General features: G+C 37.8%; 1 protein-coding gene across 5 annotated transcripts in view; it reads right to left on the minus strand.

Annotated features, from left to right (window-relative positions):
- The window catches only part of abch1 (ATP-binding cassette, sub-family H, member 1), a 43,104-nt gene extending 27,185 nt beyond the window's left edge, over positions 1-15,919 (minus strand). The window contains exons 1-7 of one of the 5 annotated variants that reach the window (XM_088086635.1): positions 15,543-15,919; positions 14,111-14,214; positions 10,058-10,203; positions 8,055-8,214; positions 5,306-5,460; positions 2,898-3,005; positions 1,660-1,753 (exon numbers count right to left, since the gene is read on the minus strand). In XM_088086635.1, the coding sequence (XP_087942761.1) occupies positions 1,660-1,753; positions 2,898-3,005; positions 5,306-5,460; positions 8,055-8,214; positions 10,058-10,203; positions 14,111-14,214; positions 15,543-15,576 (801 nt within the window). In that variant the 5' untranslated portion in view covers positions 15,577-15,919. Of the gene's footprint in view, positions 1-1,659; positions 1,754-2,897; positions 3,006-5,305; positions 5,461-8,054; positions 8,215-10,057; positions 10,207-12,464; positions 12,645-13,620; positions 14,077-14,110; positions 14,215-15,542 lie in introns of those variants that run through there. The other 4 variants (XM_042501555.2, XM_088086637.1, XM_088086636.1 and 1 more) reach the window with 4 other exon arrangements.
- Between the last annotated feature and the right edge of the window lie 3,315 nt (positions 15,920-19,234).

Here is a 19,234-nt window from a genome sequence, read left to right on the forward strand (position 1 = left end):
CAGTGCAAACTTACAAATGTAAGGCACTCGGTTTATGGACTTCACATACAAAGATTACTGGTGAAACAATGACTGAACTCATGAACTGACTGGATTTATGCTGAGCCAAGCATTAGTACTGTATGACCGGCAGTGAAGGTTACATGGGCGTTAATATACAGTAAAAATGCAGAACTACAGGATTAAATATTGAACTCCTCCTCTGAGGATCAATAAAGGCTTATCTAATGTATAGAGTCCATGTGCTTTGTACTGTGTGAGGCCATGTCGATCTCCTGTGAGTGTGTGCACAAATGAAACCTCTGTGTTTTTTAACGTGTGCATTACTTCCTGCTCTCCTTGTGTTTTTTGGCGTCGTGTGTATTTGTATGATGGCTGGGTGAGGTTCAGGTTATGCAAAGCTTTGTTAAATCATGCTCAAATGATAAAAACCATGTAGTCACAGCCCAAAAACTCCTTTTAATTAATTGTTTTTCAAGCAGTTTTATTCAATGTTTTTCTGTGTACAGTAAGGCTTAACCTAACCTATGTGTAAATTAAATAAACTATGAATATAAATGTTAGAGGAACATATTGTTTTACACCGACCATAAATATTAAAATTTGGGTCACAAATATCATGTTTTGTTTTTAAAAATAAAGGGTAATTTTTTTCCTAAACAGCCAGGCAAAGCAAACTCTTCTCAAACAGGAGTAATTTGTGCATTTGTTAGAGACTATTTTGAGTGGCAGATTTATACACACAGTTGTCGCTCTTGTGAGTATCACAGCAGCAGTATAGACGGTGGGACTGACCCAAAATAAACTACAGTTTATTTGTTTTTCTGATAATAATAGCCCTATATGGCACAGAGGAAAAAGATATTTAACTGAATCACCAGAAAAAAAACCAAAACTGTGGTTAACATGTGGTTTGGTTTAGACACTGAAACTCTTTTTTTTGGTTGGGAAAAGATCATATTGGCTTAAAATATGCAGTTTCGTCATACTAGCCTGTCAGCAAGGTGGCACAATAACACTCCAAAGTTTGGCTAAATTTTGGCGATGGAAAAGCAGCGTGGCCATTTCACAGGAGTCTCTTAACCTCTGACCTCGACAATATCTGAATGGAAATAGGTTCTGTTGGTACCCATGAGTCTCCTCTATGCTAGCCCCATGCAATTTTTGCTGTCATTTAAATCCCAATAAAAACAAACTGGTAAGATGTGCTTAAGCTTGTCAATATGGACTTCAAAACTTTTTTGTGATGCAAAATAATGGAATTGAAAACGTGATTAAAAATTGGATTAATCTCAATTAAAATAATTCATAATTTGACAAGCATTTTCACTAAAATGAAAAATAAAGAGACAAAAGAGCTTCTACAAAAACTCTATAGGACGTTTCCCCCGGTTTTCTCTCATTAAATGGGATCTTTTGTCCCTGCTGCCAAAGATAATAAAGAATACAGTTCATCTGAAGAGTTGACACAGTGCAGATATCAATGGACTCTTTGTTTTTCTATGAAACACGAGGACCAGTGTTGCTGCTTTGTTCTATAGATTTTGCTGCAGTAATTCTGATTCTTGTTTGTGAGTGTTATTTCTGCCTAATTTGTCTTTGGCATGTGCACATGCATGTGGCGTCTCTGTGTGTCCATGCATGTATGAACTGTCTCACCACATTGGCTTGCCTGGCCTCCTCTATGTAGTGAGTGGTGATGATGACCGAGACTTTCCCCGTCTTCACAATCTCCACCAGATGCTGCCAGATCCTAGAAAGGAGACCCGAGAAACCAAACAAATTACGTAACGCCTGACCCGCTGCTTGCTAATAGAGTTTTCCTAAAATCTCGGTCTGAAAAAGCTCACAGCTTCGCCAGCAGCAGTTTGCCTGCCAACCGTCTGATCTGATGAGGTTTTGTGGTGCTATTACACAATGAGACTGGAGCAGCACACTGAGGGAGGGCAGTATGCTTAAACAATGCTTCTGACTCATTTTATAGAACATATGCAGACGTGTTTGTGCAGAGTTTTTCCATACAAATTCTCTCCTAGACTCGTGCTCTGCTCAGGTGAGCCAGCACAAGTCGCTTGTCCATGAGTAGATGCACACTTCCTTCTGCGCAGTGATATGGTTGCTGGGTGTAGTTCTGTAGAAAGAAAATAGTTCCTACATGAAACTGCTCACGACAAGGTCTGTGGATTATCTTTAGTAATTGGGTCATGATTCCAGGAAAATGACAGTGCTGGTGAGTTTTTCAAATGTATTTTTTTGGCGCTTTGAGCACCACAAGCCGAGTGCCATCGAGATCTATTATATTGAAGATAAACATCTCTATAGCTGATTTTCCAACACTCCACAACTCACACGTAAACAATCCAGACTGATGAAAAGCACTTCAGCTAAGAGAGAAAATATGTTTCATTTTGGGGTGAACTGTCCCTTTAAGGGCAACAGGTGAGCAACAGCCATTTTGAACTTACACTAAATACAGCAACAACATAACAATTGCTTCGAGACACAAAAACATGGGAAAATAGGGTCCAGGCAGAAAAACGCAGAACCCTTTAAGTTTAAACCCTGCTGACTTTGTCTCACGCCATTGTTGTCTCTATAACGTCAACCACTACACTGCAAGTGAAAATGTGCCATGCTATAAAAAATAAAAACAGAGAGAATTGTAAGGATGCCCCACAACTAAATATACTTGGATTCTGGTATTTTATTTTATTTTGCCAGAATTACGCAGGTGGGTTTAATACTAGGGAAACTTATTCTGGAACTGAAAATAAATCTAGTGTCACTTAAATATTTATTACAGGATGTGTGTAAGTTTATATGATCTCGGTTAATAACAGAGATGTACTTTTCTGAGGGTTATATAAGTTGGACAGCAGCCAATGTGTGTCACATACTTTGCTCTGAGCACAGGATCCACTCCGACTGTCGGCTCGTCCAGGATGAGCAGCTCTGGATTCTGAAGCAGAGCCGCTCCGAGAGACACCCTGCGCCTCTGACCTCCACTGTAACACACAAACACACACACAAAAACCAAAGTGAGACAACAGGAAGAGTCAAAGGGTGGTAAAGGTGAATCTTCTCCCACTCTCTGCATGCCACTCGCTCCTGAGGGAAAGCAGCTGAGACAAAACCTGCAGGACGAACCGGCCCGTCAACACGCAGGAAAACAACTACACAGATGAGTGATGGATGTTAGGAGGAAGAGGCATTTTGACAAATTAACCTCATTTTTTTGATATTACCTAAAATAAAAAATAAAAATCATATGTATTTATGTGTCACAAATTAGCAGCTTGATCCTACATGGTATTAAAGACAAAAGAAGGAAGGACATGAAAGAGAAACAGACGCATGAGTACAAATGCCACATCATGGGTGTTTATTCATACCAGGAGTGTCTTTCATAGTAAAGAGCGAACAGTTTCAACAGGCTGTGAAGCTCTGCAGCAGAGCAAGCGAGGACGCCTTTTGCAAGATCATTGTAGATCTTAAAACAAAGATTATTTTGACAGCGCGTCCTCTTTGCTGGTCGGCTCAGTAACGTGACAGGCTATAGTGCACATAACATAAATATTACATGGACTGCTAATGAAGGCTGGTCTGAGGGGCCTCTTTGGGAACAGAAGGATCTTTGTAATTAATCAGGGATGTGAATAAAGAGTGCAACATGAGATGCTGATTGTTCTTCCTCCAATAATTGCAAAATATAAAAGGGCCATATAGTAATTCACCATTTCTTTTTTATTTTTAAATTTCTATCGGCGCCTGAGAGTTTGAAGCATTTTCTCACAGATCTTGCAGCCGCTTGAATTTCACATAAGACTAAAGTTTTCAAAAATAACTTTAAAGATCTAACAGAAATATTTGGTGAAATGCCAAATACTCTATTTTTATTTTGTATTCTTGAATGTTTCCTTGTATGGCTTGAGAACAAGGCCTTTCTTGATGCAAATTTTAGGAGCTTATAGTGAATGTTTAGCCTGGTGGAAAGTTTGTTTTTCAAAATAGAGCAGCAACGAGCTGCCTGAGACCTCAGCAGCAGGAAGCTGGCAGATAACATGGCTCTGCAGTTATGATCATATATTTAGTGCGACAATAAACATGATTGCAAACTGAACTGAAAATCAGAGGTGCTTCACTTCGGTGCACAAGTTCGTACATAGTTCAAATTTCGAAACCTTTCACAATCATTTAAACCTTTGAAACGTGAGCAAATTTATTGGTTGGATTTTTTTCAAAAACATGGGACAAGAGGCAATCAGCAAAATATACCATTTCCCTGGATGAAAAATGTCTAATGCTGTATTTGTGTCCAAGCTCTGTTTGTGCTATTTTTAATAAAATCATCACACACACATGCTGCTACAAACCTCAGAAAACCATGTACCACAGTATTGCAGTATTTATTAATGCCGGACAAAGACAAAAACCTTAAAAATCTTGAATGGGAACTTTCATTTTGTGACAGTTGGGCAGTTTTGAAACTCTGTTTGGGCTACTTGCCGTCAAATCTTGCAACACTGATGATGATGATGATGATCTAACTGCAAACATTATAAAACCAACTTTGTAATAAATAGGATGTTTTCTCTTTCATTTTACTTTTGCTAGTTTCCTCATCAGACAAAGTCATATTATTTTATGGCCTCTGGGTTTACAACATGTGGAGGAGAGAGTGAGGGTGTTTGTCTGTGTGTGCACAATTTAGGCAGTTCAGGTGTCAAAGTCCACAGGTGTCTGCACTCATTTAGGCCATAAACTGGCTGTTCCTGGGGAAGGACTGCAGTTAGTCTCAGCTTATAACCACACCTGAATTTATCATCGATTTCTGTCTTTTCCATCTGTGTATGATGAATACTGGTGCAGAAATTGAGAATATTTGTTTAAATTTAAGTTTTTTTAAAATATTTTTTATTTTTAAAAAAGGGGTGGGGGCAAGATTTGATAAGTATTCCCCCCTAATCCTTTTCGGACATTAAATATTGATGTTGTTTACTAAATATGTCTGATGGGTATTCTGTTGTTGTTTCTCTTACTTATATTTAATTTTTATTCTCCCGTTTTATTTGGCATGTCCCGAATAAAGATCTAAATTGCTAAACATTTAACTGTACTGATTGGCATTGGTTGACAATGTTGTCCAGAGTTCACCTGCAGCAAATTACAGAACTTTAGATGAGTGTTTCCACTATCAGCTTCTGGTGTAAATGCAGCAGTATGATAAATCTACATTCAGTCCTGCGCACAGAAAAAACAAATCTCTTCAGAGAAGTTTTGTCACATTCAAGTCATGTGGTTTTACCTGAGATTTCGGACCAGACTTTGCTTCTGAGGTAGATCCAGGAAGTCTATGAGGAAGTCCATGCGCGCCTGGGTTTCCTTCGACGTCAGGCCGTGGATTCGGCCGAAGAAGGTCAGAGTGTTACTGATGGTGAACTCGTTGTACAACGCCAGCTCCTGTGCAACACGACAGAGTTATCAGTGAGAAGAGAGTACTGCTTAAAACTTATATCTGATGGTAGTTTTGAAAAGTTACAGCACCTTTTCAATCCTCACATCACCCTCCATCATGCGCCTGATCTTACCAAACAAAGATGCTTGTGTGGATAGAAATATAGTAACTGAAGAGATGATGGAATAATAAGATGATGGAAACTTCAATCAGTTGCAAACCGTCCCTCTCTTCATTCACACGTAAAAACATAAGACATCACTGTCTAGTGAATGGCTCGATGTAGTTCGAAATGTCTCCGTACTTGTGCTGACACAACGCAAGAGTTTTGCTACCAATACGAAAAATTGTCATCTGCTTCTAAGTGTTGTAATTTTCAGCTCACAGCAGCTTAATACTACTCAGTCTCTGGCTTTTGTTTTATATCGAGTGTCGGTAAAAAAGTTGTTGCACATTTCATATCCATTGTTAGTATGCATTAGCTTAAAGGGATAACTTGTTTATTATATTACATGAAAGTCACTGTCACCCTGTAAGTCCCACCAAACCCCATTCAAACTCTCAAAATATATATAGAACAAAAGGAACAAATAGTAAAATATTTGTATTGAACAACCAAAAATCAATGCAAGTGACATTATTCGGATTCGGGTACATCCCGAACACAAAACATACTTTTGTGGATATCCTACTTTGAAGAATATTAACATGTTTCTCTTTAGAGAAAGCTTTTCTTTCACTTGAAAAAGAAAAAGAACTTAAATAAAAAACAAACCCGTGATAAAATTTTAAATTAAATCCAAAACTGTTTTATTTACAGAATCCCTAAAGAGGAGTATGAATCTGAGCTAATAATAAATGCCAACTTTCTTTACTTGACACATTTGAATCAAGACCCAACTATAGTCTTGTGACATCTCTTGCATTACTCCTTTGTTAATAAAAAAAGTGTAAAGAGGCAAAAAATGTCGACAGATGTATCACTAAATCCTTCATGTAACCCATAGCACAATTATGTTTTATCACAAAAGTAAATTTTCCAGCTCAGTTCATGACAAATGCAACTACAGCATTTCTATTTTTTACTAAGTTAGTGTCTGTTTTACTACAGATCTGCACTGCTGCCTGCTGAGCACGTATGCAGAGACCTTTGACTTTGTATTTTATTAGTACTTCCATCACTGAAAGGCTTGCTTCTCCTGCTTCTTTTAATATTCTTAAAGTATTAAAGGCTTAAATTATAATGAGCCATATACACATTTTTCTGTGAAAACAATAAGCTGCATTATATATTCCGAGCCTCTCCGTTTGAGCCAAAAGTCAAAACGAGTCAATGAATTTCTCTGCACTGTAACACCAGACAACATGAGCCAAGTTCACCGCAGCGTGGCGAGGTGTCACATTTCCCCGTCTCTGGGTCACAGATCACCTCTTACCAAGGACCGGTGTGATGCTGAGGGTTACACACAGGCGAGGACACATGGCGTGTGTGTTATCAGCCTCATCAGATATCCACTCTGACAGTAATGAGACACACTCAGGTACAGGTCACTGAGTGCAACTCGAGCTGAATTAAAGAGGCCCGTGAGTGGCTTTGGAGCTGAGCGACACAGTAATGGGGACTAATGCTGCATTCATGCGATGAAAGCTACAAACTCGATGGGTTGCATTTTGATGCCAAGAGCATTTAAATAAGAGGTTGATAGCTGTTTCCATTTTATCTATATTTTTATATATTACATCATTTTATTTTTATATATATTATATAGTTTGTTTTTTTTTTATTTAATCTCGGTCACTATACATGGACAGCAGTTATAATTAATACCATATTACACTTTGAATGTTATCAAAAAATTATATTTAATACATGAATTAATAAAAAAGTTTCTTACCATTGTCCAAACATTGACTTTTGCGCATGCTTATGCATTTATGATGTCAAGTCGGCAACTTGTTATAAAATAACATTTTTATCAATGTTAGTATACTTGCCTGGCAGGCTTCATAGTTAAAAGTTTAATAGATGCCTATACAAAAATGTGCAACTACTAGAAGTAAATGACAGCTACTAAATAACTAAATAACATAATTTTTTATAGTCAACTGTTGACACTGTTTCCATGTTATACGCCATTTCTGCTGCTCTGCAACGTCATGCAAATGTCACAACTCTGCAACATCATCAAAATTTCCAAATTTCCCACTCGTAATTCCGACTTTTGAGGGCTGTTAATGTGCTCGTAACTCATAAATATGGTAAATGCAATATTTGCGAGAAGCATGTGAAGGCAACATTAGTGCAAACAGAGAACAACAAAGAATTTGACTGGGAATTTGAAGGATTTAAAAAGCAAAATTTAACCCTATTTAAGACCTTTTCAGCTCAACTAAAGACCATTTTAGCAACTAAAATAGAGAAATACTCTTTCTGAGTGAACACAGAGCTAAGAGTCAGACCTTATGAGGTTTGGAAAAGCCACAAATGCTTGCAAATTCAAGATTTGCATGAATTGGTGGCTTTCCCACACATTTGAAAGGTCTTTGGACACATGAGTGTCCTGCAGTGGGTTCATTTGGGTTAATCTGTGGCGTTTACCTGTGGCATGTACCCGACCATCTTTCCCGGCACATCATGACCAGGAAATGCAGGTGGCTTCCCTAAAACGGTGATGTGCCCCCGCGAGATTTTTAAAGTTCCCACGATGCATTTCAGAAGCGTGGTCTTCCCACATCCACTGGGCCCCAAAAGGCCATAACTGCAACAGAGAAACAAGAGGATTTTACATAAAACTAGACATCTATCAGAGCAGTTTTACAACTTATGTGCAACAAGCATGTTCAATCATGACAAAGGTGAATTGAAAAGAAACTTTATTAGAGAATCTCTAGTTTCTGTACACATATAATCAAACATGAAAGAAGCTCAAGTTCCTCAATTTCAACAAAGGAAGCAGATGTCGTCTATGTAAGCAACCAGATAAGCAGATAACCAGATGACTGTATGAGATAAAACCTGACTACGAGCAGTGCAACAGTTACACGCCTCGCAGTTAGATTGTGTAAGTTACTGTAAAACAAAACAGCAGAAACTTACAATAAACCATGAAGTTTTACATTCAAGATAATCAGTTTAACTGCAGGATAACTCTTATGTCCGTTATCAGGCTGTTTACTTGCTAAAGTCGCAGCTGAAAGAAAATAAAACTATCATTCATCATTGATATGTTGCTCAGCGTTCAGAAAATTGCAGGACTTATTTTGTTTTGTGTTATGTCCTAAATTATATTCTTTGATTTGTGATTGTTGAACATAAAAACTGTCAAAATAGCAAACATACAGAAGGAAAACTTTGAGGAACTAATGGGATTATTTTGTTTAATTTTCACTTTTCTAAAAGCCAAAATTTCCAAACAGCAAAATGAGAGATTCCATCTTTTTTCCTCTTAAAAGCTGATTATTTTGTTCACTCACTTTAAAATAGCAGTCAGTTAAAGAGCCATAACAAGTTTGAATTGAACAAAAAACAAATCACATGCTCCAGTTTCCGTAGCACATTTTCTCTGTGTGAATTCCAGCAGCAGCACTTTATCCGCTTTGTCATTCAGCACATTTCAACCTGTTGCAAAAGTGAGACAACTCGTCGTCTTTGACAGACTTGTTTACGTGCACAGTAACACTTCCCCGTGGTTTCTGTGCTCATTTGCACAGTTCATGAAAAAACAAGGAGAAGCCTTTTTTTTTCCACTCAAGGTTTTTGTTTTCACATCATTGTTCTGATTTCTAATTTATTTATAGATTTCAGTTTCTTTAGGAGCTTAGAGTTGGACTACAAAATTTTAAAAAATGCTATTAAAACCTAAATTATCATTATTATTATCATTAATAATTTGGTTTTTTTAATATACTTAAAAAAAAATTAACTATCCTTGTGTGCTTTCACTTGTTTATCTGCTAACTAGTCTTTTGGCTTGCAGTTTTATTTATTACCTTTAAGCATCTGATTTTGATGCGATTTATCAGTAAAAGGCTTTAAGTAAAGTTTTTGTAACTGTCTTTTTTGTAAGTCCTCTGGCTGCCAATAAAAACAAAATTAAGAACAAACTGCAAATGCATAAACTGCACATTTATTTGCAAGCTTCCTCTCACTGTCCTTTGGGGTCTTATCTTGCAGGAAATTGAGATTTTGGCATCTGATCAGTCTGCAGATACATGACAAAGCAGGAGGCCAGTAGACTGGTTCCTTTACATGTTGGGAACACGCCTGCTGACTGGGAGGAGAACGATTTAGCTATAGGGGTTGAGCTGGAGGTTTAAAATTAAACTGACAGTATATCTCATTAAAACACGTTTTCAGTACGTCGGTTTTTGTTGTACATCTGCAAACTGCATTCTTTTTTCTTGTCTCTGTTTTCCCAGATTTCTTATTACTGTTTTTTTTTTTTTTACAGGACAGGTTAACAGGTTAAAAAACACAGTTTAAGAAAAACACAATAACAAGCAAAGAGAAATTGTCCTTTTGGTTTAGTTTTGACAAAGAGATAAACACACACGTGTCTTAAGATTTAGGCAAAATAGTAAAAGTCAGTCTGCTTCACTCACATGTGTCCCTGTGGCACAGTCAGATTGAGGTTGTTGAGGACCTTCAGTTTTCCGTACGACCGGCACACGTCTCGGCACTGGATCGCAAATTCCTCCTGTCCAGCAGGTAGAGAAGCCTCCAAATCAGCCTTCATAATCCCCTCCTTCTGCTGGAAGAGACGGCAACACCTTGATAAACAGCAATACCAATCTTAGGGACTGTCTGTCTGCAGATTTCACCCCCAAAAAAGGAGCAATTGTGACAGAAAGACCTCACAAGGCTGATGAGAGAATCCCTCCCTATCATATCACAGTACGGCACTACAATAATAACTCATGAGATGGTGCACGCCTCAATGTAAAGCACAAATACACACTTATTATGAAGGCTTTTTGAGTTGCGTTTAAAACGTGATGCTGGGCTGTTAAAAATGCATGTTTTACCGAACTGGAAATCAGTTTAGAGCAAGAGAAAGGTTATTTTGCCAAATAGCATTACATGTATAATGCAGCCATGGGCACAAATATACTAAGGGCCCTACCACCTCTACTACATAGTAGTAAGACACACAGACTTCGTAGTAGTTTGCCACATAGTCATTATTGTGAGTCTCCTTGCGTTCTTGTGACTCTTGGAGGTTATTTTCTGTTTTTTGGTTGATTTTTCTAGCTTGCTGTGCATCTCTTTGTAGTCGTTTGGGTCTCTTTGACATAATTTTTTGTCCTATTAGGGAAATTTTGTGTCTCTTTTGTTTGTTTATTGTGTCGCTGTAGTTGTTTAATGTCTCTTTAAAGTCACTTTGTGTCTCATTATGGTTCTTCTGTGTCTTTTTGTGGTCATTCGTGTCTCTTTGAGGTAACTTTGTTTCTCCTTGTGCCCTGTAGGACTGTATAGCGACCCATCCATGTTAGCAGGAATGAATGAATATGTTTCAGTGGTGCAATTGTGCACTCTTACTCCAAAAAGTAAGGTTTTATATTAAGAAAACACTTGTTAAATTGTAGTATGTTGTCAGATTGACAAAAAATAACTGACTGAATTAAAAAAATCTTCCTGAAATTGTAAAATCAGGAGGATCTTGGTGGTCTTTCTTGCGGTAAACAGATGAAAATTCTGCACGATTATCTGTTTACAGTTATAATACTCAACTTACCTGTTGTGATCTGTTTATGAAGTACACGATTGTAAACCAAAGGCAACAGAGAGACAGTAGTGAGCTTTCCTAAAGTGCACTTTTATGAGCATCTTTCGATTTTCTGTTTTGATATCTGAAGTGATTTCGCTGAAGTGCAGCCACTACTGAAATATCAAGTACGAAAACGAACAAAATTATCAAGCGTCCCTCTCTGTTTTTCACTAATGCCACAAATCTGAACACCTGCCTTTCCAAGACTTTGTATTGCACTCACAATTGCTTGAGCCAGAGGCAGAATCAGCTTTATTGGCCAGGTATTTTTTACGCATACAAGGAATTTGGAGGGAGGAGGAGGATTTTCCCTCCTCCTCCTTCTTTATTTTGTAACCCAACATATGAGCAAGCTACCATACATAATAAATTACCTTTAAAAATGCAAAAATCTGATAATTTTTTTTCTACATCTTGCTGTGATCATGCCCCCCAAAAAAGACCATTTCATCAGAGGGAGGGTGACAACACTTAAGAAAACACTTTGAGAAGAGCTACTACATTTTTGTGAAAATCACTCAATGAAATTAAACTAAAATTGTGTAACATTTGGCTCCAGACGAAGTGTTGCTCCTGTGCAGAAGCTCCATCAGTCGGAGCTCTTGTGGTTTATAAAGCTGAGAAAAAATGCAAACCATTCTTCTAAATAAGCCAGTCACCGAACCACCGAGTGAGGCCACCAGATTAGTCGTTTTCCAAGAATGCAAATCGGCGGAGAGGAACTAGTTTGCCATTTAATCCAAAAGTCCAAAACAAATCTGAATTCTGGCTTGAAAACATACCCAAACAACTCTCACACTCTGATACTCCTGGTTGCTTCTTTACATCTTGTCAAGCTTTAGCAGACAAAGTATTTGGGTCGTACAACAATCCTTTGCCCAGTAATCTCTAATAACAGCCTTCTTTCACGGGTTTCCCCTTCAGCCTGGTCTCCTACTAACTCCCTCCTTTAATCCAGCATCTCTCATTTTCCTGTGAGGAGATTAGGGATCTTGCATTGCATAATCTGACGCACTTGCTCGGCCTCACCTTTGGCACTATAGCCCACATCTGCAAAACATACACAAAGGCAGGTCTCATGCTCATTCTGCTTGCATTAAGCTCATAGTTGCTTATTTTTTTACATGATAAACTGAGTTAACAATCCCTCATCTGAGATAAGGCTATAAAAAAGATAAAGTCAACTCGTCAACTCTGCAGTAAATGTCATTTTGATGGCGATTAGAGCAGCAAACACTCACCCAGAGACACGATGGAGACAAAAAAGGTCGAGAAGTGAAAAGGATGAAGAGCAGATGATGAGTGAGTCGACACACTGAAGAAAGTAAAGAGCTGGTGACACAAACATCTCAGCTCAGAATATGCAGAGTGGAAGAACAGGTTCAGTTCATGGGCCGGCAGGTGGAGAACAGATGCTTTGCCTTTGAAGAATACCCTAACACACACACACACACAGACACACACACACACACACAAACACACACACACACACAGACAGACACACACACAGACACACCCTTCGCCACAGGTGTCTTAACTCAGATCTCTACATTTAACAGAAAATCTATAGTTTTTATCTAAAATATGTGAATTTTTGCAACCATTCTGCACTAAAACAACAGATTGTTGCAGCTACAAAGGTTGTAGGATTCATTTGATTTCCCCACTATTTTCTGTAGTAAAAGGAATATTTTAGGATTTATTAGGTTATTTTTAACCTTTTGAAACAAAGAGTGACATAAATTTTTCTGTGCAGCATTCAGGTGCCTTTTACAAGTATTTAAACCTTTGACGGGTGTCAGCAAATTGGTGTAATTTCTTCCAAAAACATGGGGTAAAAAATTAAGTGAGGGTATACAATTATCATCAAAAATCTAGGGAAAAATGTCTGGTTAAAAGGAAAAAAATGCTACAGAAAAAGCATTTATCACTATAATTACTATATAATTAAAATTATTTTGTATAATGACTATCTTTTTTTAAGCACTTTTTCAGGTGATTTCCTTTTTTATCTTTTCTTTCTAATTCACAGGTGATTTTTTGTGCTTTTTTGCTATTTTTCAGTCATTCTTCTCAGCCCATTGCCTTCTTCCCATACTTTTAAAAGAAATAAAGTTGCCCAGGTTTCAAAGCGTTTATCAACACCTCACTTTAGGCTCATGCAACTTATTTTCACATTTAAAATGCTTGAAAATCTTAGAAAATCCAAAACATGAAGAGTCTTTAGTTGCATTGCCATTGATAAACATGCCTATAATCAAATTAATCTCCACATGGTGCCTCTGCAGGCTCTCCTGGAAGACACTTCCCTCTCTTGATGCCTCAATGAGCCCAACAAAGCCTTTTTTCCCCATTCACACTCTGTTCTGCTCTGCTGATCAGGAAAAAAATTCCTACCTTGCCTGCCAAGTTGTTGCCAACTTGCGTCACCACCAAGTGCAAGAAAACGGACTTTTCCGGAATCAGCCGCAAACGAGCGACACACAAAGTGTTAAAGAATGGCCACTGTCTATTTATAAGCCGAGCCTCGGTAGCCTACATCCACCGAGCGACCAGCTGCTGCGCTTTCACTTCTCCCTTTCACATCAGCGCGTCATACAGGATGTGCGCGCTGCAGCGGCGGTGCACGGCGCTCCCTCTCTGCCTCCACTCTCCCTGTCGCTTAAAGCTCATCCTCCTCTCTTCAAAACACTGATATTCTTGATGCATCTCGATGCATATCGTGCCAAAACCTACATATCAGACATCTTTGCTGTGGCGGTTTGCTTCCTGCGGAGTTTCTCTCCATCTTGCTGCAGCAGCGTGTGTGGCGCTGGAAAGGCCTGCTGCAAAGGCTAATATCCTGCACCCCAAAGAGAGCATCCTAAATAATCCAAAAGCATCTTACCCTTTCCTCCATCTCGGTGCAGTCTGCAGGACCGGCCGACGCATCAGTCCGACCGGCAGCCTCCGCGGCCATGGCAGCAGGGAAGAGGGCGGACCTGACACCGGCTGCAGGGAGGGAGAGAGAGAGAGGGATGAAGAGATGGATGGATGCGCTGCGGGACTGTTACACTGAATGCGGGCAATCTGTTCTCGCTGTTTCATACACTGACTGTCGACAGCAAAGATTAACTTAGAAAATATTGCAGTATTTTTTATCTGCTAACCAATTTATCAACGATTCTGGGCCACACAGAGTGGATGCCGGCTGCAGAGCACATGCACTAACCTGTAGCTGTGAGGGCTGATGATGCTCCACTGCAAACATCTGTTTTGACTTATTTAACCCTGTGAAACCCGTGCACGTTTGCACGATTTCATTCAGAAATATGGGGAAAAAGGCACTGAGCAACGACAGTAAAAATAAAAAAATGCAAGAAATTTACCTTGAAATTAAGCATGAAAAACACACAAACAAAACAAAAATGCAAACATGACTTGGAAATAGTGCTTAAAAAATTATAAGAATTCTATACATCATTTAAAATATGTAATTGTGATAGTTACAAATATAGTTTTTCATTTTTCCCCCTCTATCGCTTTATTAAAAAAAATTTTTTGCAATTTGTGAAACACATTTAACCAAGTTGATTTCCCCATGTTTCTAAAAGAAATCGCACCATTTTGCTCAGGGTACAAAGCTTTTAATAGTATGAAAGGCGTCTGAACACAGCACAAGAAAAGTGAATCAACTCCAGCTTTCAAATGGTTAAAAAAAAACATGGGAAGAGGGTAATGAGTGATGTCAGGGGAAATTACCCCCAAATGAGCAAGAAATCTGTAAATACAACAAATAAGTAATGATGATAATAATTATAATAAAATAAAGTACCATAAAACTACATGAATATTTCTTAAAACAAAATACTGCTAAAAAGAAACAAGGACATAACCTGTGAAAACGTCCTTAAAAAACCAAAAATATTTTGTAATCTAATTTTAAGTATGGAATTAAGACAATTATATTGTTTTCTCCTGTTTTCTTTTTTCCCTGTACATTTTCCCTTGCTTTTGAGAAATAATTTTATAAATCTACTTATTTCTTCCTATTTGTTCATTGTCTTTTCCCCCATGTTTTTTTTTAGAAAAGAAATAATACCAAATTGCTCAAGGTTCAAAGACTTAAATTCTTGTCAAAGGCATTTTAAAACAGCACAAGAAATGTGATGTTGCTTCAGGGTTTTCTTTAGTTAAATAATTTACTGAATTGCTGACTTGAACTCATCTGGTGAGGTAAATCAAATCTGGAAACAATGTTTAGTTACTGAAATGCACATATTCTTTCAGAACACACCATATAATTAGATATGACTGATATATCTTGCAGTGTAACTAACCTGCCTGCAGGAGAGACTGACAGCCGGCAATCATCTCACTTCGCCTTCACCTTCAGTATTATGTGTCTGCTGCCGGGGCTCCTGTTCGGTCACATTTCTCCTTCACTTTCTCAAGATGAGATGAAGATACATCAGACTGGTTCATCTTGAAAGAAGTCAAACTGTCACACTCCTCCACAAGGCAATTCTGATGTTTGTTACTCATCACAACTCTGCAAAGAAGATTTAGGAACAAATTATGCAGAAATTATTTTTAAAAATGTGTTTTAATGTTGTGGTGTAGTTCCAAAAGTATACACAAGATGGAGGCACACGAGAGTATTCAATGCATAACTTCAATCACTCATGGTCAATGTTTGACCCTTTAAAACCTATAGTCACATCACTTTTTTGTACTATTTTCAGGTGTATTTCAGAATATTTAAACCTTTGGACCTTTCAGAAACATGGGGAAAAGCCAATAAGCAATTCCTTAAAAATGTTCCACAAACATCTGATTAAAAAATTATTTTTTTAAAAGCTGGAGGAAAATGTCTAGGAAAAAAGTTAGTGAAAAAAATATTCTATATAATTTTCATAATTACATATTTAAAGTATTTTTAGAGATTTATTCTAATTTTCAAGCACCTTTTCAGGTTATTTGCCTTTTTGTATTTTTTTTATATTTATATTTTTAAACTTATTTTCAGGATGGCTAGTATTCCTGTATTTTTAAACTAATTTCTTGCTAATTTTGTGGGAATATAATTTCTTCTTTTATCAGCCAATTTGCTCAGGTTTTACAGGGTCAAAAGGGAGAAAACAACACAGAGAACTGCACTTCCCTAACTGATTTTAGTAACCTGCCACTTGGATCAATCAGAACAAAATAAGAAGTCAATGAGGTTTAAAGCATAGAAATCCTACATGAACTACATTTACAAACACTTTAAAGTCCCAAGAAAGAGATCACCTGAGCCAGCGGGGGCAGGGAGGATAAAACACTGCTGCCTGGGAAGGAGCTGTCTCCCCCAGGTGCAATCACTGCAGATCATTAGAGGCAACGTGCAGTTGTCCTCCATTTCTTCATGCTTTTGTGCAGCAGCCATAATGTATGCATCCTGTAAACCCATTTTTTCACATACCAAATTGTGAAATGTGTGTGTTTTTTGGTCAATATTTTGTTTTGCTCCAGCATTTTTTCCTCAGGGTTCAATAAAGTGATGAAAATTCTGGTTTCTGCCTTTAAAAAATGCTCTGCTTTATATGAAAATTGCTTCCTATTGCTCATATCAATGAAGTCAATGTCACTGCTTCACCACTACAAACACCCAACACGGTTAAACACAACAGGCAGAGACCCAGATCAATCAGGAGGAGGACACCGCTACTCTTCTGTGCATGTGGACTATGATAAATCTCAAGTTTAAATGTCAGATATGGTTTAAACTGGCTTTAAATGCCTAAAATAGCCAATGGATCTTTAAAGAAACAAGAAAACCTCAAAATAAATACATAAAAATAGCATATTAATAAAAAAACGACAACAAAAAACTGTTTGATAAGAGGGGAAAAGTGTTGCTAATTCTTAAAGTGCTAAAGTTTAAAGATAAAATTAAGTATTTTGTCTGTCTGGAAACGATTAGAACAAACAGACATCAATAATTTATTCAGTGTTGTGATGAAGTCAAAGAGGCGCAGAAAAAAACCGAGCCATGATGTTTGTACGCGACCCTGTTAAATAAAGTCATGCTGACATTAGTATGAGCTAGCAGGTGCTTCTAATCGTGTGCCATGAAAATATGACGTGGGAATTACTATCTAACTAACGTTAGCAAACTCTGAAGAAGCTAACATTACACTGACAGGTTTCATTTGGAAACAAACGCTTGGTAGCGTTTACGTTAAATTGGTACAACCTAATGTTAAATCATAAAACCACCAACGTCAGTTTGTCACCAATTTTAATTGAATCTCACCTAATCAATACATTTATAATTAAGTGTATGAAAGTTGAGTGGTTTTGGTCTGTTAGCATAGTAAAAGTACCTTCTACAGCTAAGCTGCGTTAGCAAGGAGCAAATATCTACATGGTTTTTTTTCATGGATAGATGATCGTAAAAAATACAAAATCATCTCTGTATACTTACAGTTGAGCATGAGGTCTCCTGTGCATTTAATTGCAAGGTTAAGGTAAGTATCAGGCTTATATACAACTTTTTTTAGGGTTACAGTTTCGCTAGCTTAACCAACGATTGACGAAGATGTGAGCTGACAGGAGCGCGCATCAGGTGAATGCTGCTCTGTGTTACGAACCTTAAACAAAGAGCTTGCTACAGTTACTACAAACTTTTTTATTTGGTGTTTGTAGTGGTTTTCATTTTGGAGACTCAATAACTCGACGTATACTGCGTATTAGCAACAACAACACGCGAATTAAAGCTAAAGATGATAAGCGGAAAAAAAGACTTGGTAAGTACTGCGGGATCTAAGAGTGCTCTTCACAAACAGCTTGAGAGCAGCTAACTTTCGCTAAAACTCTGTTTTACACAAATACAAAAAAGTGCTGTATTTAGCAAGAAACTTTGTGCAACAGTGCTGTACAGACATACTAATAACTAGGATTACAGTAAGGTTAATGCATTAAAGTTAAGTTTCAACATCTCACGGGAGTAGCTTTAACACCTCACAAGAGTGGCTTTAAGGCCTCTGACATAGTTTTAACATCTCACAAAAGTAGCTATAACGTCTCACAGGAGCAACTTTAAAGTCTCTGACGTAGCTTTAACATTTTGCAGAAGTAGCTTTAAGGACTCTGGCGTAGCTTTAACATCTCACAAGAGTGGCTTTAAAGTCTGTGATGTAGCTTTAACATCTAACAGAAGTAGTTATAAAGTCTCTGGTGTAGCTTTAACATCTCATAAAAGTAACTTTGATACCTCACAGGAGTAGCTTTAAGGTCTCTGATGTAGCTTTAACATCTCACAGAAATGGTTTTAATATCTCGGAGTAGCTTTAACATCTCGCTGGAGTAACTTTAACATCTCGTTGGAGCAACTTTAACATCTCGCTGGAGTAACTTTAACATCTCGTTGGAGTAACTTTAACATCTCGTTGGAGTAACTTTAACATCTCGCTGGAGTAACTTTAACATCTCGCTGGAGTAACTTTAACATCTCGTTGGAGTAACTTTAACATCTCGTTGGAGTAACTTTAACATCTCGCTGGAGTAACTTTAACATCTCGTTGGAGTAACTTTAACATCTCGTTGGAGTAACTTTAACATCTCGCTGGAGTAACTTTAACATCTCGTTGGAGTAACTTTAACATCTCGTTGGAGTAACTTTAACATCTCGTTGGAGTAACTTTAACATCTCGCTGGAGTAACTTTAACATCTCGTTGGAGTAACTTTAACATCTCGCTGGAGTAACTTTAACATCTCGTTGGAGTAACTTTAACATCTTGTTGGAGTAACTTTAACATCTCGCTGGAGTAACTTTAACATCTTGCTGGAGTAGCTTTAACTTCTAACATGAACAGTCTTAAAAGCTGAAATTAAACGTCTTGTAAGAATAAATTGCAAAGCTGCCAGGAAATACCTTAAAATTTGGCTGTCCTGGAAAAGTCTTCAGCCAGTGATTCCTGAAGGGGATCGAGCAGGAGATGCATCAGGCTGGTTGTTTTGAAGGAAGGAAGAAACCTCTCTGGGAGA

This window comes from Plectropomus leopardus, chromosome 13 (genome assembly GCF_026936395.1).
Source record: "Plectropomus leopardus strain MGB_pleo_1.0 chromosome 13, ASM2693639v1, whole genome shotgun sequence".
NCBI lineage: Eukaryota > Metazoa > Chordata > Actinopteri > Perciformes > Serranidae > Plectropomus > Plectropomus leopardus.